This window comes from Phyllostomus hastatus, unplaced genomic scaffold, assembly GCF_019186645.2.
Source record: "Phyllostomus hastatus isolate PE091 unplaced genomic scaffold, TTU_PhHast_1.1 phas_scaffold_345, whole genome shotgun sequence".
Taxonomy (NCBI): Eukaryota; Metazoa; Chordata; class Mammalia; order Chiroptera; family Phyllostomidae; genus Phyllostomus; species Phyllostomus hastatus.
Genome location: NW_025334024.1, coordinates 24,816,308 through 24,839,338, shown reverse-complemented (window position 1 = coordinate 24,839,338; position 23,031 = coordinate 24,816,308). Strand labels below are relative to the sequence as shown.

Here is a 23,031-nt window from a genome sequence, read left to right as displayed (position 1 = left end):
GTGAACCTCAGGTTCTCAGTGATTCCTTTCAGTAAAGGAAGACTGTTTTCCTCAAAGAGAATAGCTTTATATGTTCTTGAGATTCTATGAATACTACGTGTTCATGGAAAGGAATGAAAGCAACGCGTAAAAATAGAAAGTGACGGTCGCCTGGAGTCCCACCGTCCTGTGACGACCCCTGTGTGCGCTGTGTCAGCCTGGCTAGACTGGACTGCACTTCCCAGAATTCCCTGCCCCGTGCTTCGGTCGGAGCGAGCCACAGATTCTCAGGCAAGATCTGGAGGACGGGAGTGCACGTTCTTGTGTACTGGCTCACCTCGGCGGAGTCCGTGAGCATTGGGGCGTGCAGCCGATCCACTTCCTGTGCGTCATCCTTCAGCTTCTGTGATGAGTTCCTCCGTTTCTGTAGGACGCCCACCATGTCAAGGTCAGGATTCAGCAAGGACACAGATAACATGTCCTCATGAGCTCCAGCGTGTTCTGGTCCTTCCTGCGTTTACACCCTTTCCCACTGCCTGTCCCGTGGGCGTCCAGATCCAGCCTCAGACAGTGCGGCCTTCGGGAGACCACTTCGGCACCTCCTGTGGGTCGCGTAAGGTCAAATCCCCAAACCAAACCCTCCTCATAAGTTACCTATGATGGAAATTAAGAACATTTTCATAAAAGTCACTTTGAGAGCATGTTAGCATTTTCTGTTAAGAGGCAGAAAAATAAAAGATGGAAGGAAGAACCCTATGAACAATCTATAACTGCAATCCCCCAGCTGAAAGATGTAGAAAAGGAGGCCTAGAAGAGAAAGAGGCTGTTAGGTTTTGAACCTGGCTTTTCTGCTGCTTGGTGATTGTCTCCCAAAGTCTGCTGCGGGTGGTGGCTTCTGTCCCGCAGAAAGCCAACAAACACCGACCCTCGGGCTGTCTCTCCCAGACAGGCCGTTTTCCAACAAGCAGCTTTTGGCTGCGCTGTCTCTTCGGCGCCATCATATCCCTGCCACCACTCAGACTGAGTGAGAAACCACAGATCCCGTGGAAAGGGTCCTTGACAAAGTGACGGCTGAGGCCGGCTCTCCAGCCTTCCTGTACTACCAGGGGCGTCCAACCTGTGGCCTGCACGCGGCCCAGGATGGCTACAAATGTGACCCAACACAAGATCATAAATTTACTTAAAACCTTTTCGTTTGTTTGTTTTGCTCATCAGTTTTCATTAGTGCTTGTGTATTTAATGTGCGGCCCAAGACAACTCTTCTTCCGGTGTGGCCCAGAGACACCAAAAGGTTGGGCACCCCTATTCCTACAAAAACAGATGACCCCCTCCAATTGCTACAAAGTTAGTCCACAGAGACTGTTTTGAAAATGACTTAGGAGCCGTCCGTGTGGTATCATTTCAGGGGAAGCAGATTTCTGTAGCACGCAAATAGAAAGATAACTCAGGAGCCAGAGCACACAGCGTGGGCAGGGGCCAGATGGGAACGAGGCAGAGCTCGGAACGCCAGGATGCACGGGCGTCGTCTTGTACTTGAGTTTCAAGGCGGAATCGGAGATCATTTATTTCTGGGATCACAGGACTCTGCTTTGGCAGATTTGTCACTGCTAATGATAAAATCTGAAACTTTAATAATGTTAAAAATCATCCTTGTAAAGCCCTCCCAGCGTTGCATAATAGTGGTGAAGTTCCTAGTTCTTTACCAACAGGCCAACTGAGGACAGCCAGCCCCGTGAGAGCAGCAGATGCCGCCTGTGCAGAAGGCGTCCGCTCAGCACCACCGGGAGATAAAGCCGAGTACGAGGCAGCCCTGCCCTCCCTGAATGGGGGGTTAAGATCTATGTAAACACAGGATGTACTGAGGGCTAAGGGACAGACAAGGGCGAGGGAAAGCCTGAGCAGAGGGCATTTCAGCCGAGCCCTGACGTCTCTGGGTGGGCAGACATGGTGAGAAATAATCAACACCATTCTCGCTAGAAAATGCTGAGCACCGGGTGGTGGTGCCTCTTTAAAGGGGATGCACAGACCATTGACTGAAAAGCTTTCTCCCCGATACCAGAATTCTCGAGATCAGCTTTTACATTTTACATGGAGGCCAACTGTTTGCTGAAAGCTTCAACAAAACTCAGCAACAAAACAAAGCTTCCAGTGTAGCTTCCAGAAGGCACTCGGATTCTATTGGGGTAGAACAATAGGGAAGTACCTGATAACCAGTTTTTCTCATCCCTAAGCTGAGCAAGGTGACTTCTCAGATGAGAAAGGTAACTGAGTGTCTTAACAAACATTGTCACCTCGTCCGGTCTCGCTGGCGTGGGAGCGCACCGGGACAGCAGCAAGGGCTGTGGCTGCTCGGTCTGCGGCCTCCACACCACTCACCAGACGGAGCTCTGGGGCCCCATGGGAAACGTGCCGCCTCTGAGCTCAGAGACACTAGTATCAACAGGATCAACTGAATGTGAAAGTAAACTTAGAACCTGTAAATCGGGAGTATTAAAAAAAACATCTTCCTGGCTGGCATAGCTTGGACTGAGCATGGGCTGCGAACCAAAGTGTCGCAGGTTCGATTCCCAGTCAGGGTACATGCGTGGGTTGCAGGCCACAGCCCCCAGCAACCGTACATTGATGTCTCTCTCTGTCTCCCTCCCTTCCTTCTCTAAAAATAAATAAAATCTTTAAAAAAATCTTGCTGCAGGTTGATCCCTTCAAGCCTTGCCCATGAATATTTTTTAGGTTAAGAAGGAAGTATTTTGGCTGAAGAATGACAGAATGATCCTTCATTGGGTTATTCTGTTAGGGTCCCTAAAAATGGGAAGTGCCGTACAATTTAAAGCCAGCCCCCACGAGAGATTTCGGTCTCAGAGTGGGCTGTGGGTGAGACTGAAAAGGACTCAGCAGTGACTCCGGCCAGTAAGGAACCCCTACCCTTTCCATGTCCTCGGCTGTGAGGCAGAGGAGATTCTTTACTACTTCAGGGACCAGAGAAGATAACACAGCAAATGTGGATGTCTCGTGTTTACAGTTTGAAAATGCAAAAAAAAAAAACCAAAGGTATTATGAGGCATAATCTCATTGAGATCAGGACTCCACAAAGCTCACCTTGCAGAAACGGAAGCGCTCGTCCTCAGTGGCGGATTGGAGGAAACTAATCGGGTTCACCTGCCACTGAGGAAAGGCCCCTCCCCCTCAACCACTCCCGAATGCTCTTCAGCTGTGAAAATGGACCAAACCAGTCCTGAAATCTATCTTAAGGCAAAACTTGAACTCTTAGGAACTCTTAAGGAGTTGCCAGCCGTCGGCCCAGCCTCGGCGTTCTCGCCCCGGCAGGCGCACAGCTGGGCCGCATTTGCAGGCCTCGGCAGGCCAGTGCGGCCACGTGAGCTCCTGGAACTCACGTGGGAGTTCCTCATGGGAGTGGAAATGAGAGTGGGCCCCTTCCAAACCACAGCCTTGAGAAGCATTTCCTTTCGTGCCAGCTTGGGCATGAACAACGGCAAGACCCTAGACAACCCTTCCCCAGCAGGGTCTCCAGTGAGAGAGGGAAGCCCCAAGGCTACGAGGTCTTCCCGGGGTGCAGTGCCTGTGGAAGGGTCCCCGCCCCCCAATCATTTTCCCAAGGCTAAGAAAGGCCACCCTGGAGGGTAACACAGCCCTGTGATGAAAGGAGTCCGGGTCTCTGAATGACCCCAGAGGAATGCTGACGTCCTGAGAAATGAATGGGTCCTTAGGCACTCGGAGGTCCGTTTCAGCAGTTAGCGCTACTCCAACCGACAGATCACTCGGGACTCGGTGCAGCCTCCTTGCCCCTGCCTTTAATCAGTGATTACAGAGAAGGCACACATGTGCAACGTGCCTATTTGTCCCTCCACCTACTACAAATGGTTTATGCGATTCCGATGTGGTGGTGATTTTAAAATCAGTCAACACGAAGTGCAACACTTTTAAATTTTAATGGAAAAGTAGACAATCTATTTTAAAGTCACAAATTCAATTACAAGGAAGAAGATGTATCTATACACAACTTTACATACGTACAGAAATACTGGACTTCGAAGCCCTAATGTTCCAAAAGGATTCACCTGTCTCCGTGCAAACCTGGTGTTAGTCGACAACGGCACTACTGATCTTAAAACTAGAGAGTGAATACACTGTTCAGATGCAATGCTTCGTCTCACGGGCACCACTCCCCAAGGCTGTTTTCACTCAGCGCCCTGGGTTCGCCGGGGCAGGATCCACAGGAAACCGGCCTGGATTTTCAGGGAAACACACCTCCCAGGAGCTCCGTCGCCTGCACGTCCCTCTCCTAGGAAGATGCCGTCCCCACCCGCATGACTCTGAACAGCGTGCTGATGCTGTTGCTCCTGATGGCGTCCCGACAGGCGGCGATCACCTGGCTCTTCGGCTTGCCGACTGCATGAGAAGAAAGCTCGGATCAGTACAGTCTAAAGGGTTAAGGAAAGGGCAACGGTAAATCAGAGGCCAGCTTTCAAGCATCGGAAAACCAGGGCGAATTCAGATAATGGATCCTCCCACTCCCTAAAAAAGATACCTTTGTGAGGAGGTTTATCACAGACCAGGCCTGGAGCCCATTTCAAACCTAGAAATCAAAAGTCACTTTCACAGAAAAGGATCAAAGCTCACACCCACCCGCCAAAGATGATTGCTAAAAGGAGGTCAAACCACTGAGCCCAAACAGCAGATTTCAGGTATAAATCTCTGGCTCTATTTTTTGCTTCCTTTGGCTTACTGTGTGGTTCTTCTTCTAACTTCTATGTTGGACACTGGAGTCAATAATTTTCAGTCTCCTTCCCCTCCACCCCATTTTTTGTAATAGGGGTACGTAAGGCTGTCCTCTTGGGGATCTGCCACCAGGTTCTTTAGGGGACACAGCAAGGTCTAAGGGAAGGAGCTAAAAGCTTTCTTTTCCTTTGAAATCTGGACACTAATTAAAGCCAAACAACTGCTGACTGAAACTCAAGTGGTACCAACTGGAGTATTAAAAATATTTTTTTCTTTAAAGATTTTATTTATTTATTTTTAGAGAGAGGAGAAGGGAGGGAGAAAGAGAGGAAAAGAAACATGCATGTGTAGTTGCCTCTCAAACGCCCCAGCCAAGGACCCAGCCCACAACCCAGGCAGGTGCCCTGACTGGGAATCAAACCGGCAACCTTCAGTTCGCAGGCTGGCACTCAACCCACTGAGCCTCACCAGCCAGGGCTGAAAGTATCTTTATAAGAGATACAGGCTCCAATATGGATTCTTGGAGCTACCGCCACCTTCACTGGTTCTCACCCCCAAATTACTAACAACGGTGCTACAAAGAGACTCACCGCGCAGACGACCTGCTCTTTGAATTGCTTGATTGACAGCTTTGAGGTTCCCCAACAGCTCTGTGTGATTGTTACAGCGAATTTTATACCCATTTAGCAAGTCTTTATTAAGGTCATAGAGCTCCATGTAGCGATTCTTCATTGCTTTCCTGTGTGAATCAAAGAAATTTGGCATCATTGCACCTTACTGGCAGACTCAAATGAAAACACTTGCAAACTTCTTAGACACATAAAGAAAAGCTGTACTGTCATCAGAACAGGAAAACTACGAAAGTTTGCTTTGAAAACACTGAAACGTTTCTATTGAAACAGTCTATTTCTTCTAAATAAATGGAAGACAAGTGGTCTTCCTTTGTTATTGGTCCAGAGTTTATTGGAGTTCAGGAGCCAAGAATGGCCTGGTGCCCCCTGTGCCAGGGGTCGGGGAAAAGGGAGTAAGATGAGAGCCTCCCTTCCAGGTTTCGGGTTAACATTTGTTGGACAAAGTGTGCTAGACCTGCCCGTATCTATTCTCACCTGTCTGTCATCAAAGGTGACACACATTCAAAAACTTCATGGGACAGATGCGCGTGAGCCACGTGGAGAAGAAGGGCATGGCAGCATCCCAGGAGCCTGCCACTGTGTTCCTTCCGAACACAGTCCCCCCTCCCCCGGACGAAATACCAGCTCCGGTCCTCTCTTCCCCGCGTTTATACTTTCATCATCTACGTATGCTTCCCAAACAATACAGTTCAGTTTCACCCATTTCCAAACTATAAATACGTGGAGCATTTTGTGCACGGTCTTTTGAGCCCTCCCCCCTCACCCTCCGTTGTGTTTGTTAGATTCCCCCCACGTCGGCGTGCGTCACTGAGATACGTGCCCCTCCCTGCGAGGAGCGTTCCGCTGTGTGGGCGTAGCATGACCTCCCGGTTACACTGTCAATGCTGCTTTGGACTGCTTCCACTCTGGGGTTCCTACGAACACTGCCCGTATGAGCACTCTTGCACAAATGCCCTGGTTTATAAGTGCCATATTTTTCTAGGTTATAAACCGGGAGAACTGCTGGGTCGTAGGGTGTGCCCATTTTCAACTCTACTGATAACGCCAAGTCATTTTTAAAGTCGCCGCACCGATGACACTCCTAGGAGTAGCGTCGGAGAGCTGCTGTTCCGTGCGGCTGACCTGTTGCTCCTTGCAGCTGTGCCAGCCCCGGCAACTACTCACATGTCCTTCATCAGACGAGCATCCTCAGCTCGGACCAGCAAACTTCGGATCAGATTGGAATTGTCAGCCATGTCGGCACTGAGCTTCTGGTGCACCGAATGATACTCATCCACCTGGAGGCCGCGGACATGGGAGTGGGGGGGTGGGGGGGTGTGTTTAAAAAGCCTCCCAGGCTCCTTGCAAACCAGACAGACTGAGAAGACACTGTCTACCGTACACCATGGCCCTCTCCTTTCCCCTGCTGACTGGACCCTCTCAACCGCCCACGAGTCACCTCCTCCCCAGGGAACTGATGAGTCTGGGCTGTCTCCAGCACGCGAGGTGGCCTTCCGTTGGGACCCTTTCTGCGCCCTCACGTGGGAGCTCTGGCAGCTGGTTGCCACAGCTCAGAGATTTGGGGTGGGAACTACTCGGTTCTAATTTGGGGCCAGTCGCCATCATTATTTTTCCTTTTCCTTTTGAATCTGCGTCGTTGGAAAGCACCACGCCCCAGCGCAAAGTTGATGCGACAGACAAGGTGAAAGGTCAGCAGAACACACTGCTGACCTATATTTTTAAAAAGCCTTCTCCCAAATCAAACAGAGAAGGCAGGGTGGTCAAGAGCTAACTACTCACTGTTGGAAAAGAAATGCTTTAGTGAACTGTCCCGTTTTTTATTTTAAGAATTTGCAAAATTCTTTAAAACATGAGCATCATATAACATACATATAGTCCTAGTACCACTGATCTAAGAGAAACATTTCAAACATTATTAAGCCACCACGTTCTTGTGAAAGGGTCCCACCAGGTGTCCTCACCTTAACCAGCACCTTCCGTAATTCCTCGAAGTAGGCAGGGAAATCCGCTTCCACCTGGAGGTCTTCAACTGCAAAAAATGAGGCCATCGACTGGATGATGTCACCGGCCAAGTCGATATCATCGGTATTCACAGTGATCTCCCCAGGGGAAAAGAGACGAGGTTAGCATCCTTGGATACTAAAGACAAACCCAGCGAACACAGAGCCTGAATTTACCCACATTCAACACGTTTGTTGAGCATACATTCAAAGGTGGTGACGAAAACAAAGACAGGGTTTAGTCCTTAAAGAAAGGACAAACCACGTTCACTGTTTCTGGTAGCAGGCTAGAAGATCAGTCCTTCAGCCTTACAGAGTGAACAGCAAAGTCATGCGAACAGTGAACACGTTTCTGGTCACCTCTGCACTCCTAACCCTCCCCCAGCGAGACAAGGAAGGGCTGGGGGGAGGGAGGAGGCGGGGAGGCAGGAAAACGCAGCTCTGGGCTACAGCCCGGTGTCTGAGATGATCAGCAGGACCCAGGTGAGTCAAAACACGTGGCGTGATGACCTTGAGCCCAGGGTCACCCGCCTCGCTCACACTGCGTGGTGAGCACGACGTGAGAGATCTGTGTCCAAGACATTCAGCGGTACCTCTCCACTCGGCTTTATCTTTATGGCCAGCGGGCTGCCGTTCCGCAGGGAGGTGAAACACACTTGGAAGGGGGCGTGCTGAATGCTGGTGTCCTCAGGGAGCAGGAAGTTCTGGTTGAGCCATATCACCACCTTAAAGGGGAACAGGGTGCCGTGAACCTCCATTTTTTACAGCACAGCCGTTGTTCAGAGTCCTCCTGCTTTCTCGTGTCATCGCTTGGAAAACAAACAATTGTACGCACCCCCCCACCCCGGTCCACCACCACCACCACCACCACCAAGAAAACACCAGCCTCAGCCCCCCTTCCCTCTGCCTGCACGTCCTTAAGGAGCGTTCGTGATGGCGTCTGGCCCCACTGCAGGCACGATCTAACAGCATTTTCAACTCAGACGTGATCTCGTATGTTGTGGAGAAGCAATTCAGGGATGATGCTAACTCTGTTTACAGGAGAGCTCTTCTGTGGCTATGTCCTGGACAATGTAATCTGCCCAAAATTATTCCTGGCCATTCTTTTAAAAAATTTTTAAATGGAATATTCATGTACACACAGTACAGACACCAGGACACATCCACACAATAAATTTTAAAATTAAAATAAGAATAGAGTACTTCACAGTGGTTTGCAATACAGGTTCCACATAAGAACCACCACGAAGGGCCCCCCTGTCGAGTTTCTGGCTCCACAGGCCTGGCAGGGGACTTGAGAATCCACACGACTGAAAAGCCTCACTAAGAATTCTGACGTCAGCCATGGTTCAAGTCCACGGGTATCAGGCCTTTCCACTGGACAAGGTGCTGTCACACCAATTACGTAATCTTCAGGGGCCCCGTGAGGTAAGATATCCCCACAGATAAGGAAACTGAGGCTCAGACTGGTGAGGGGCGTTTCCCCCAAATCACTAAGAATTTAATTAAATTCTAGGCTAAACTGATTAGTTAAGGTAGCATTGGAACCCCCAGATGTTCCCAGCTCCGAGTCCACCTCTCCTCCACGCCGATGCAGGCTCCTCTCGAAACCCCAGGTCAGGACACCCACGCTAGGACCACAGCCACCGGGGCATTACAACTGGTGAGCACTCACCTGTAACGGAGGATGGCTCAGGTACAGACGGTGTGTTTTTTCCCAAAGTGAGAGGGGGTATTTTAGCAATGTTCGGTTACAGGATACAAACCACCTCCAAGCTACATAATACATGTCATACTTACGGCTACCAAATAACTCATTCGTGTGAGTCCTCCCTCCTGAGAAGTAACATCCGCGGGGTTCTAAAACGCAACAGAATGGAAAGAGGAAAGCCAGATGCTCACCCTCTGGGCCCGCTCTGCGATGGTGAAGTTGACGTACCCCAGCGGCTGGCTGGCGGAGCCGGGGCTGGTCAGCGCGTACATGGAGAACCGCGGGAGCTGCCTCGTCAGCTCGAACACGTGGAACTGGGTGCTGTGGCCGACCAACGGAACAGGGAGAACCGAGTCATCAAGCTGATGTTTAAGGGTCACAGATGGAAAAAATCCCCCAAAACTGTGGGGTTAAATTGCCACAATAACAGGGTTGCGGATTTGGAGGTAACATGAGTCTATAAATATGTGTACACGCACCAAGAATTTAAAACACCCTAAAAAAATGTGAAAGGCTTCTGTCTTCTACACATCCAGTGGATTTTTCCCATGAGCTGGGGTTATGTACAACTCATATAAAGATGCAGCCCAGTTCTGGCTGGCGTAGCTCAGTGGATTGAGCACGGGCTGCAAACCAAAGTGTCTCAGGTTCGATTCCCAGTCAGGGTACATGCCTGGGTTGCAGGCCATGACCCCCAGCAACCACACGTTGATGTTTTTCTCTCTCTCTCCCTCCCTTCCCTCTCTAAAAATAAATAAATAAAATCTTTTTAAAAAAAAAGATGCAGCCCAACTCTCACAGTCTCAGAGGTCAAAACTAGGAGTCAACAAACCATTGATTAAACACATTTTTTGAACTTTTGTAATTATAAAATTATGAGACTAAAACCAGAAAATAACCCTCTTAAATACCCACCCCCTCCTTTTTGGGGAAAGATTTCAAATTAGAGAAATAAGGTTCTGGGAAACCTTTCCTGGGCAGACAGACCCTTCGATGGCTTCTGCGGCCCCCGAGGGTCCCCGGCACAACGGAAGAACCCACACATCCTGCCCTCCTCTCGGGACCGCCTGGAAATACACTGTGACTGGCAGAGGGTCACCTGCTCCTGTAACCCACGAAGGTTTTCAGGTGCAGGTCCACCGGCACGTCCTTGGGAGGCGTGATCGGGATGCGGATGGAGCTGGACAGGCTGTGGGGGCTGGGGTGTACCACGTGGCTCTCGCCCAGAAAGATGCCCTCTGCAAAGATCAAGACCGCCCGGATGATGGTGTCTGCAGGGAGAGAGGGAACGGCAGGCAGTTCGAGAGCCACCCTCTGAGGCAGCCCCGGCGCCGACACACGCTCCCTGTAGGTAATGTCCTACCGTTGGAAGTGGAAATGCACAGTTCCGCGTGAGCGGCCTGCGTCTCGCTCCCCAGGTTGACCGAGAGGGCGGTGTGGAGCTTGGTGTTGGCGGGGATGACGCCCCGCTGCCCGTCGGCCTCACTCGGGGCACTGCTCACCTCCACCTGACAAACAGCCCCCCAACCCCGTGTCCAGCTCAGTCAAGTCAGTCACCACGGGGAGGGATGCCACTTTTAAATACTGTGGTCATTCTGCTTCAACAGACACGCTCTTCATCTCATTCTATCCATCTGGTGTTTCAGACTTCAGAGGACTCTCCTCATTAGCGCCCCCTTGCGCCGCCCAGCCTTTTCCCAAGTGAAAATACCCTTGTCCCCTTCTGTGTACCCATCATGCCTTTCCCATCGTTTATATTGTTCTTTGAAAATAACGGAACAAAATTTATTTAGCATAGCGAATTAAAATACGGTCACACATGACGGGACAAATGACAATGCCACTCGCCCACTCATCCTCCAGCCCGCCTGGTACATGCGTGTACAGACGCACACAGAGGTCCCTGTGGCTGTCACCGTTTGTGTTGCTTGCTTTGGAAAAGGTAAGAGATGCTCCACACCTATTGTTCCTCCTTTTCACTTCACACCACACTCACCCTCCCGCATCAGCCCAAGTACATAGACTCCACTCTACTGAGCTGCTCCTCACTCCCCGGCACACATTCCCCATCACCGGTCACCATCTAGGCTGCTGCCCGCTGGGCACTGCTGACCACGGGGCTGCAGGAAATGGACCGCTGGTGCACTGCCAGGAAGTGGGATTTCCAGACGAAAATAAAAATGCCCTGTCCATTCTGACCCAGGCCAGAAAGGCCGAAGCAGCCCGCACTACTGCCAGCAGGCGGGAGGGAGCCCGTGTGTCCAGTCGGGGGACTCCGACAGGCTCCTCCTCCCACACGTGCCGCTCCTCAACTGCAGACTCCACCCCCCTCCCCACTGGACCCCACCTTGGCATTGTCCTCATAGTTACGGAGTTCCAGCAGCAGATTCTGTTTCTTCTGACTCAGCTCCCGGATCAGGTCCTGCTCCACGCTGGCGTCCACGAGGTTCCCCCTCATCTCGTCCGAGCCTGGCAGGTAGCCCCGGACTGAATGGAAGAAACGAGCCCTCACCACACGGAGGAACCTGCCGCGTCTAGCCAGGTCTACTGGGACATCATCCGTTACCTGGTCTTAGGGACCAAACACCTAGGTTCTCGTTCCCCCACCTTTGGGGCACTTACTCGGATGGGAGGGGATCTATGCGAACACTTTGGAGTGGGGTTTCCCGGTGTTCTGACCAATCAATCGGACTGAAAACCTGACTTCCCGAGGATCCCCCGCCCCATTTACTCTCGCCGTCCACGGAGCAGCAGATCAACTGAACGCGGCCGTCCCCGCAGTAATCTCCCTCCACCACTCCAGCGATCGCGGCGGAGAAGTTGTCCTTAAAGATCACTTCCCCGGTTCGGTCACTTCGAGCGTCGACCTAAAAATGAAACGAGCACTTGGAAAATCGCTTCCGCCGCCGTTTTTAAAAAACACGGAAACTTACAGGTCATTTAGTTTAGTGGTCCCCAGCAGTACTCCATGGCGCCCCCTGGCTGCTGAGGAGGCACCTTTGACCCCTGGGGCCTGAGGGGGCCCTAAGAGGCCTTCACCAGCCGTGATTTCTTCTTTCTAAATAAGCTGTTTTACAATTGGCCTTTATGTTCTAATTCGTTTGGATCAACAAGTTAGCTGAGAGGCAGGATGTATAACACACAGTGCAAAAGTCCAACCTGCCCAGGTTCCGGTTCCAGGTTTGCCCTTCCTACCTGGGGGATCTTGGGTGAGTTTCTGAAACACCCTGTGCTTGGCCTCATCATCGGGGATCAGTGACAGGAGTCTGAGGGCACCAACTGCACCTGCACCTCACGGGGCTGGAAGGAGGCCTTGTGGGGTCAACCCAGGGAGAGCTCTTAGAACGGGGCTGGCACGCATCGCTGTGCAAGAAATGCCCTGCCCAAAAATGCTCCCTTCGTTATACACGAACGCATGAAATACGGTTCTATCTAAAGTCTGAAAATGCCAAACCTTCCGTCACAGATCCAGCCTGTCACAAGGCCCTGTGTAAGAGTCCTTCTTGCCCTGGCTGGCGTAGCTCAGTGGATTGAGTGCAGGCTGCAAACCAGGCATCACAGGTTCGATTCCCAGTCAGGGCACATGCCTGGGTTGCAGGCCATGGTCCCCAGCAACCGCACATTGATGTCTCTGTCTGTCTGTCTGTGTGTGTGTCTCTCTCCCTTCCCTCCCTTAAAAAAATAAAACCTTTTAAAAAAAAAGAGTCCTTCTTCCCCATAAAAACTACTGAGACGCCTAGTGGGTCCTCCTGTCTTCCTCAAGTTTCCTCTTCCTAATAAGAGAGGCAGATACATCACCAGCTCATCAGAAACAGCAATGAAAAGGGGCCACTTAAGTAAGGATGTTGTTCTAAGCAGGAACACGTGTATCGTCCATGAAAGGCAAGCTACAGAAAGTCTGGTAGAGGTCGTCTCAGTGACCAAGGCCTATCGCTGCTTTTGCCTTTTCATCAACATCCTTCCATCAAGACTTTGCAATGAGCATATAAAAGAACTGAGGTCACAGCCTGCTCCCGGTCCCTACCCTTTGTCTGGAGAATGTCACGTGCACGCACCCATGCTATTACCAGCAGCATCGTGTAAGCCCAAAGCTTAAGGATGCTAAAGCCTGTGGAGTATTGAATGGCCTGTGTTTTCCCAAAGCTCTCACCACATCAACGGAACCCACGCACTCCCACTGCACCGAACTTGCTGCTTTCTGCTAGCTGCTTGAAAGCCTTCAGCCCTGCATTTCCACATCTAGCAAACAAGAGCATCGGTCGCTAACTTAGAAACAAGACTACAAATTAGTATTTCTGTGGGTCTTCTGTTCTTTGGCTTTATTCAACATGGAAGCTTTGCCCTGGAGGAGAGGATGGGTCTCTAACTCAATAGATAACCTAGCCCGGGGTGGCTCAGTTGCTTAGAGCATTGTCTCAACACATCAAGGTTGCAGGTTCGATCCCTGGTCAGGGCACATACAAAAATCAACCAATGAATGCATAAATGACTGGAACAACAAACTGATGTTTCTCTTTCTCTCTCTCTAAAAAAATAAATGAAAAAAAAAAACTTGAACTTCCACAGACATTTTTTAAAGTGACCTACTAACAACAAAGTTAATTGGCTGGTTACATTTATTTAGTCTCTTCGCACCTACATAAACATGTTATATCTGTATATTTTCCTTCTCTGTGCTAGTTCTGCCAAGTGGAGATATCAGTTTTTCTACTTATGTAATGAACTGTGTAATTTTATTATCTTTTTTTAAAGCTTTGGAACAGATTATATAATAGAAATTCCTTGGTATTTTGAAAGTATTTAACTATTAAAACATCTAGGCCCAGAGTCCTATTTGGAAGTAACTTTTGATAACTTCTGAATCTAGTAATTCCTAATTCCTGAATCAATCAATAATTTATATTCCCCTGGAATATGGTCCATTTTACGGATTTTCAAGTCTCTTAGTATGCAACTACACAGTCTTCCCTTACCATTTTTAATACCCTCAGCAAAGACAGAACCCACTGTGGAAGCAGGCACCAACGTAAGAGCAAAGGGAGGCTACAGGGTCCCGGCCGAAAGTAAAGGAAAGTTGAATAAGAGAGGATGAGCTGACCGCCAGGCAGCCGGACAGATGAGAAAGTTAGGGCAAGTGGTATCCATGGAGACCTGGCAGCTCCTCCGGCCGTTTCCAACAACACAGTCCCGACTTGCCAAAAGACTGCAGAAAATTCTGATTTGAAGTGAATAAAAGGAAAGAACGCAAAAAGATTTTATTTTGAAGTTACAGCTGGGGAAACATTATTCCCCTTAATTCCAGGCTTTCAGTCCATTTGCAGGCTTAATAGAAAAGGGCCATGCAAACAGTTCTTTAGGAGCTCATTCAACTTCCCTGTCGTGCTGGTCGGGGCCTGGGGTCAGCCGGGCGCACGTCTCCCCCTCCTTCAGGGAGGGGACTAGGACGGAATCCCCTGGGGAGCACCGCCCACCCAGACGGGACCACGAGGCCCGAAGGACGCTCGCTCGCTGGGCAGTGCCCACGACTAAAGCAGGGAGAGAGGTGCGGGAAGGCTGAGGGCGGGAAGTCTGAAAGCACCTCCGAGGAACGCGGGTGTGGGTCCTCGTGCCACTGTGCCGCATCACACGGCCAGCGCGTCCCAGACAACCACCACTTCGAACTGCGCCGGAACACGCGGCCGCTCACACTCACCTTCCCGTTGGACCACCCGGTGATCAGCTCACACACTCCGTCCGCGTCGAGGTCGAAAGCGTGAATGCTCACGGCGTGGTTTTTGGACTGAAAAGGAATTCCCGCAGTTAGTGCAGACGCCTCTCAGGGGGCGCCAAGTCCCTGCGTGTCGGAGGCCGAATCACACACTCACTTTAATTCGCCAGTAGCGGGCTGTTTTGTCATAGACTCCCACCGTGCCGTTGGAAAGGGCATAGCCAAACCGACTGCCGTACATGGGGCAGAGGGAGGTGATTATCTGCAAAAATAAAAATAAAAATAAAAACATAAAAATACAACAACTTTTCATTAAGGCTCAACTCCATGTGAAGTATGTCTTTATAAAACTGTGTGTGTGAAAACCGGATTTCAATGCCCTTCCATTCCACTCGTAGGGAAGGTATCCTCTTCTCTGTGACCCACCTTATCTGTCTCAGAGGCTGGGTAATCAGAACTAAAGAAACTCGCAAAGTTTGCCATCTGAGATCGAGCTTACGTGGCAAGTTTCAGCAAATTACAAAAAGAAATAAAATTGAGGGGTAAGGGAGGAAGTAAGCTGAGTACACAAGATCTAGGGAAGGTACAACAGGTGTTATACACCCTAACTCAAAAAAGTTTTCATGATTATTCCAATTTCCTTCACTTGCAATATCCCATGGTCTCAATGTTAAAAGGACTTACAAAATCCACAACTGAGTATGTTTTATGTGTATACTTTTCTTTCTCTGACATCATTTGTTTGCTGGAAATGAAAGATATTTGTCAGAGAAAAACATAATCCTTCCAAGAGTGCAAATCCAAGCATGTGCTTCTGTGCACGTATGTGACCGTATGCAGAAGCGCACGTTACACAGAAATGTTTACAGGACTGTTCTGGGATTCAGCATCTCAAAAGGATGCATTTTTAGATACTAAACGAAACTACCTTTTAAGTTGAAACCAAAGCTTAATAACCTTTATAATCCTGCAGAACTACAGTGCTCATTCCAACCCTAATACCAGATAATAAGAAACAAAGTGTATAAAGCAGAGAATAGTTATGTAATTTCCTCTATGCCTACAGCTTTTCTACAAAACCGCCCACATCACACAACTCTGAATACAGAGTGCTGTGCAGGATTCAGAATTCTCTCACCCGGGGCATGAGTCCGACTGCACTGCCAACAAACTGTCATTTTGCTGATCTGGGAAAAGGCGTTTGAGCTAGGGGCAAGGTCAAACGGAGAGGACAGGAAAATGGCCCTGAGACGAACCGTTTTATAAAGCCCACATTTTCATAAATTTGGGGCCCAGACTCCCTAGGGTCCCCTAGGCCGTCCTTAGTTCCCTTGTCTCTTTCTTCTGTGGACCAGAGGATCCATGGTCACCGGAAAGCCCCAACTTACTTCACGTTCTCCTGGCCTGTTCCAGGACGTAAGGAACAGGTGTCTCAAAGAATGAAACCCCCTCATATCTGGTGTTGACAACAAACAGAAATCCAACAGAACCGGACTGATTCCCAACAGATAGGGAAAGATTCACTATAAACTTGAAGGACAGGGAAAGGACAGGGCAGCCACAGCACCTGCGGGCTGGCGACTCTCAGGCTGATATTTCTTTTGGGGGGGGAGGGGGTCAGATGAAGAGGTGGCAAGCCCCTTTAAGAATCTACTGAGGGCCGAGGACCCTCTCCGCACATAAAACAGAACCCCCTGTACAGGCACATCCTCCCACTGCTGCTTTTGACACTCACGTCCCTCGTTCCTTTCCCCCTCTGTCCGTAACCATGACTTTACAACCACAGTAGTTGCAAGTATCGAAAAAGGAAGACTATGTAAAAATCCATGGCTCTCGCTGCAGGATAAAGGCCAATTAGTTAAAACCATCGGTAGCACTTTATGTACATCAGTACCCAAGTCTGCCTTCTGGCCTCCTCCGCAGTTAGGGGAGGAGCAGCCTCGCTTCTGTAAGTGGCGGGAAGCGAGGACGAGTGGTCAAGTGCGGGTGTGAGGCCCGACTCCCAAGCACCAGCCGCCGACGTCTGTAGAATCCCGCCATCCTGACCTCTCCGATTCCCTTCTGTTTGTTTCTTTTTTTTTTTTTTCTGTCCATGTGCAATGCCCACAAGCTACTGCTCCTTTATCCTCTTCATCCTTAATTCAGAACAGCCCAATTCTTTTTTCTGTTTCCACCGCCCTCAGCCCTGGGTCTATCCAGGAACGCAAAAACTGTAACGGGTAAGGGCAATCTTAGGTGCCACTTTAAAAAACTGAACTTTAAATCCTTTAGGAAACATAGCTGGTTCAATTACACGAAGTAATTCTAATAATCACAAAGAAGCCAGCCCAGTTCTCTAGCGTCTAACGTTTACGTTTACCTACAGAAACGTGCCTCAGAAGTACTTACTCTGAATGAGGAGAGAAAGTCTAAAAACCTCATTTATGCACTCCCTCCAATCCTCCCATTTAGTAGACGTGAGGAGGAAGGGGAGGAAGACAGGGCACAAAGGTTCAAATCCTGACCAAGCCACTTCAGAGCCCTGACCTCGTGTGTGTACTTTAACAAAGAAACTTCACGTCGGTTCCACCTGTGAAATGGGAACAGCGGTACTTCCTCCCTAACAGGACTGTTGTAGGGTTCCATGAGTTAGCTCGTGGGAAGCTCTCAGAACAGCGGCTGGCATGTATTAGGTGCACGATAAACAGCTGCCATCATGATGATGATGATGATGATGATATAACTCATTACAAGAAATGCCTTTCTGCCCAATAATCTTCCTCTATTTCATCCGTCTTTTCAAGCTATCTGCCATACAAGATTTTTAAACGCTTCTTTGTAGCTTTGTAGCGTACAGCTCTGTTTACTGCCCCCAGCCCCCCAGTTTTTACCCCAGGACTGTCTGGCCTGTGAGCCGATGCCCCAGCCTCCTCATTTGCTGTTATGTCTGACTGTGCCGACCTATGGTGCCCAAGGCCAGCGGAATTCCGAGGGGGCACCTCTTACCTCTGTTTCTGTCATTTCTGCCACAATCTCATCTTCTTTGAAAACTCGGATATCAAAATCCTCAGATCCCACAAGAAGCTTAAAAAACAAACCATCATGCACATTTAGTTCAGCAAGTGAACATGGAACAATTTCCACAAATAAAGCAAAACATTGCATAATGTTTTGTGTGTCGCTGCTGCTACCCAGGACTTCCAAAGTCCCAGCAGCCCAGTGCTCAGGAAGGTCCCCTCTAGTGCAAAGGCCAACACCTTCGGTCAGCGACGAGACAGTGGTCCTGAGACCTTCTCCTGCCACGTGGGCCGCACGTCCCGCCAGGGCGTGCCCCCCAGCACGTACCTGAAGATGCCCCCTGGCTCAGCCCCTCTCTGCCTGCAGACGGAGCCCCATTTCAAATGCCAGGGCCCCATGTCCATGGACAAGGAGGGCCAAGTCGCCACCCAACACCGCACACCACTGGCTGCTCAAGAAGCTGATTTCTGGAGTAACCGTGAGAATCATTTCAAAGGCTAAGAGTCAGTCTCCAGAACTTCTACATTCTGGAAAAACTGGGCCAATATGGAAAACTATTTACTGATATGGTTCAAAGGCACCAGGAGCAAGTTCTAAGATTGCAACAATGACCCAGGTCCCATCAACTGTCCCGCCCTCCCTCCCACCCTGTCCTTTGTCTTTGAAACATCACGGCCTCGATCTTTGGATTAGACAAAGGGATTTACTGTTCAAAAGAGAGAAGAGACACAAATGAGGCCAGTCAGCTCGTTATTTAGGCAACAGAGCGCCAACGGCAACCATGAGAAGCTGACACTTCTCCCACAGCAAAGTCATTGTCACTGGCAAGTATATTCAGCTGAACACAAGGAGGAGAATCTCCTCCCCCACGTACCTCCTTTTTCCCATCACTGTCAAAGTCACACAAGGCCAGGGAATGCACGTTATCTCCAGTAACCTGAAAAGAAAACCCAGTAGCACGAATGTATCCTCTCTTCTCACTTAATCTGACTACAACAGCTACATGAAAGAGAAGCTTACACAAACCACTAACAGGTGGTATTCGAATTTGGCATATCTTTTTTTCACATGTACAGAATTATAAATATGGTCCCATTTTGGGTTCCCTTATTCAATACAGTCAATGGCAAAAACAAAACAAACATAAATAAAGAACATTAAGAGTAAAAATGCTCAAGAGCACTGAAGGGAGAGCTTTGTTCTCCATACCGTCCAGAAGAGATCATTTCCTTCACGATCGAAACCCTGCAGCATGCAGTTCCCTCCAATAATCGCAAGAGGAGAGGAGATGTCTCCCAGCGTCCCCAACACAATTGCATTGGCCCCATCAGCCACCTAAGAAGGAAAAAGATATAAAATCTCAGATATTAAGGATGCACAGGCACACCAGAGGTAATACATATCCTTATCTTCACCTGGCTACTCAAATTCCTCTGTCGTCATTTGTGAGAAGCTACACGGTCCCCTGGGAGGCAGGCCGGGGCTGTGCCCCGAGGACAGTCACTGTGGCGGAAGTGTGCTGACGCAAGCAGGGACCCTCGGGCCCCGGGCGACGCACGCTAATCTGCTACAATAAACTGCTACGAAGTCCAAGGCTCTCTAGGATATTTGACCAGATATTGTTCTAGATGTTTCTATGAAGGTATTTTTCAGATGAGACTAACATTTAAATCAGCGGCTTTTGAATGAAGCAGATCACCCTCTATAATGTGGGTGGGCCTCGTCCAATCAGTTGAATAGAAAAAAGACTATTCCCTAAGGAAGGGAGAATTCTGCCACCAGGTGGCCTTTGGACTTGAATTTCAACATCCACTCTTCCCTGGGTCTCCAGCCTGCTGGCTGACCCTGCAAATGTTGGACTTGCTGTCTCCACAACCGGGTGCACGGAGTCTTTAAAACATACCCCCCCCCCCCGACTCCTCTCTCTCTATACATATCCTGTTACTTCTCTTTATCTGGAGAACGCGGACTAATCCAGGCCTCCACTCAATTCCAGTCTTGTACAAAAACATGGGAAGCGTGTCTACATGACCAAAGATTTCTTAGAAGGGCAGGAAAAGCACTACCATTAAAGCAAAAAATTGATCAGCTGGACTTCATCAAAATCAAAAACTTTTGCTCATCCAAAGACTCCCAGCTGTTGGAAGAAGCTGCATGCTGGGAGGAAATATTTGTCACATATAAATCTGACAAAGAACTTGTACCCAGCACATCCAAAGAACACCTACAAATCCATGATACACAAACTACCAATAACTAAATAGGCGAAAAGACTCAAATGCTTCTCGGAAGACATGTGGATGGGCAGTAAGCCCAGGGGAAGATGTCCCACATCACTGTTTACGAGGAAGAAACAAAATGAAACCGGTTAGCAACCGTGACCAGATGAATTAAGTGCCAAGGAGATGAAGCAGAGGCAAACGACAAAATTACCGTGTTGTACAGCAGCCACACCATAAACCAGAACAAATGTCTGATCTCTTGCGGGCACAACAAAAATGAGTAGGAACGGATAACGGGAATCTGAGGGTGTACTTGCCTCTTTGTAGAAAAGATCTGAATTATTGTAGACGTCGTAAGCCAAGAGATTAGTCTGTGTCCCCACTAAAAGAGTATCGTAGCCAAGTTCAGGGTTCAGCACTCCTGCAGTCAGGCAGCTGACGGCCTGATTGATGTTGAGAAGGGAAACGTCAGACTCCAGGGGGCTCTGGAGGACCCTGGGCGCCCTGAAGTGCTGGCTCCGCGTATGAGGATTGTGAATAAAAACCTAAAACAGAAAGAGTTCATTACATTCCCTTAAAATACTAAAAATGTACAATTAACATGCATTTTTAAAAAGACTCAGGTTATTAACAGATATAAACATTAACAAGAAGTCACTTTCATCGCCTATAATACTTACTTATAAACCCTACCACAGTTCTGTGCATGGCTGGCTTTCAACCATTATGAACTGTGGCAATCAGTGGTTCTCGGCCTTGGAAAGAACAAGGTAACGGTCAAGGTCGAGTTATTGCTTATCAGGGCCGCTTACGTGCTACCCACCAACAGATCGTCAAAGCACTCTAACCAACCAGCCTTTGTCCGATCAACGTGCAGAATAAACAATGAATTTGTTTCGGGCATGTGTCAGTGCTGCTTTTCTTTTTCTTTTCTTTTTTTTTTTATTGTCGGTCAAGTACAGTTTTCTGCCTTTTCCCCCCACCCCAGCCCAACACCCCAGGGTCAGTGCTTCTGAAAAATAACAACGGACATCATTAGGTGCCAGAGCCTGTGCTAAACCCTTTGCTCCACTAAACCACTCAATGAAAATGAATCATTTACTTTATAATTATGTATACCAAGTCATATCCTGAATAACATCCAACACAGGCAGAAGTGCTTTGAAAATGATAAATCATTACATAAATGTTTTATTCATTACTACATCCACCCTGGGTCAGAGAACACGGACTCTAATCTCATTCCCACGACTCTCTAGCTGAGTGACCTCACGTATTTACTTTGAACCTCTCTGAGCCACTAGGCAGAAAAGTGGGAGTCATAAAAAAAATAACAGCTAACAATTAGTGACCATTTCTTATATGCCAGGTGCTTCATATGTATTAATTCATTTAGTGCTCATAACAACCCTGTGAGACAGATATTATTATTAAGCACCTTGCCCAAGGTCATGAAATTAGTAGGTACTGGAGCCAGGATCCAACACACCTGTGCTATGCTGCTGCCCTTGGCTTTGTTGCAAGAATGCTGAGATAATTAAGTAATAATAAGGCTTCGTAACTGTTTGAGCTATGTGCTTGCTGTCACTGTATCCCATGTATTTGGGGCAAGCCTCCATCAACATACAGTGACTAGATTTGCTTTGTCTGTTGTCCTTGGTATTATAAGCTTCCAGAAAGCAGGGACTCCAGCTTTATCTCTGAATCAACATCTGACGCAGAGGAGGGGACAGAGGAGGGGTCCAGTAGAAGCCTGGTGACTGTTCAGTGACCAGTCTCTCTCCTTGCACAGCACCCACGCACGGTGAACACCTAGCAGGTACTTAGTGAGAAAGTTATGGGAAAAGACGTAAATGGGCCTGGATACAGATCTAAAGTGCGATCTGAATCATTTCATTTGGGGATCTTTGTATTCTTGTATGTTTTCATCAAGTTGTTTGGCTGGAGGCAGTCTGAGATAGTGGAAGGCCTGGGGTGGAATCTGAGGTCTGTCGCCACTGCTGACCCCACCCGCCCCTTCCCCCTTCCGTGGGCTTCTCTTTCCTAAGCTCCTTATCTGCACAGCGACTCCAACAACGTCCGAGTCTAAGTGCCTGAAGGCAAAGTTAACTGCTCAGAAAAACCATTCACGCGAGACTCTTTATTCATTATTTTGCTCAGGATTGACAACTACTGAGAGAAGGCCGACCGGTTGCCGGGCAACCCTGGCTGGGGGCGGGGTCGGAGGTTGAGGGGCGGGGCCGCACGGTAACGTCCCGCGGAGTACTGGGACTTGCAGGGGCCCCGGCTCGGGTGCAGGTGGGAGCGGTTACCTTGCCCGCTTGGGTGGCGGCCGCCAGGCACGGGTGCGTCCCGTCGTAGCGCCCTACAGCCACCATGCGGGGGTTGATTTTGTGGCGCAGTTTCAGGGTGAACACGGGCAGCAGCATGTTGGCGGCGGCTGTGGGGAGGACGGCTGGTGGCCCAAGGCCGGCGCAGCGGAGCCGGTCTCACCCGCTGCAGTGAAGGGTGCAGGGATCGGACCAACCCCCCTCGCTAGGCCCAAGCTTGAAGCGACGAGGCGCGCGTCCCAGGTGCCCCACCCCCGGGTCGCCAGCTACTTCTGCAGTTGCGCAGGCCCGCCCAGCTGCTTCTGCGGCTGCGCAGGCTCCCGCGGCTGCGCCAGCGAGCCTCTCCCGGGACACCTTGATGTCGGTTTCCTCTCGGTGATGGGGTTCCTTGCTTTGCGGCTGTAACTTATCCGTCTTATTTTCCATTCCACTGACGTGTCTACAGTGGCCGTGCCTGAAGCAGCGCACCCCCGGGGCTTCTCCATCTAGCACTGCAACAGAGGACGCCCACTGCCACCCCACTCCCAAGAGCCAGTAGTTAAAGAAATGTCCTGCCCGTAACAGCTTTTAGCTGTTACGTTGATGCAAACCACAGTAGTTACCTGCACTAAGTGTACCACTCCTCTCCCAAAAAACAAATCACGCTTTAGATGCCCAAGTATAAGCAGTCCACCGCCCCTTGTAAGAGTCCCTATGCATGTTTAAATGCAGATACG

At 49.4% G+C, this 23,031-nt stretch overlaps 1 protein-coding gene across 1 annotated transcript; it reads right to left on the bottom strand.

Annotated features, from left to right (window-relative positions):
• Positions 1-3,914: 3,914 nt before the first annotated feature.
• Positions 3,915-22,566, bottom strand: BBS2 (Bardet-Biedl syndrome 2). Its single transcript, XM_045818732.1, has 17 exons — positions 22,298-22,566; positions 20,303-20,530; positions 18,973-19,098; positions 18,638-18,700; positions 17,752-17,829; positions 14,924-15,028; positions 14,752-14,838; positions 11,791-11,926; positions 11,407-11,546; positions 10,423-10,567; positions 10,159-10,330; positions 9,251-9,380; positions 7,942-8,073; positions 7,310-7,447; positions 6,513-6,625; positions 5,307-5,455; positions 3,915-4,386 (listed from the first exon to the last, which is right to left on the bottom strand). Exons 1-17 carry the CDS (start codon positions 22,412-22,414, stop codon positions 4,280-4,282), a joined length of 2,166 nt encoding a protein of 721 aa, XP_045674688.1. The 5' UTR covers positions 22,415-22,566; the 3' UTR covers positions 3,915-4,279.
• Between the last annotated feature and the right edge of the window lie 465 nt (positions 22,567-23,031).

What these genes read in the sequence shown, in the direction of transcription:
- BBS2 (XM_045818732.1), bottom strand. Translation starts at nt 22,414, where the DNA reads ATGCTGCTGCCCGTGTTCACCCTGAAACTGCGCCACAAAATCAACCCC. An exon ending in CTGCTCCGTGGACGGCGAGA is followed by an intron (nt 11,547 to 11,790) that starts GTAAATGGGGCG and finishes TCTTCCATTCAG; the next exon opens with TCCGGGGCTACCTGCCAGGC. An exon ending in AAGAGCAGGTCGTCTGCGCG is followed by an intron (nt 4,387 to 5,306) that starts GTGAGTCTCTTT and finishes CTTCTCATGCAG; the next exon opens with TCGGCAAGCCGAAGAGCCAG.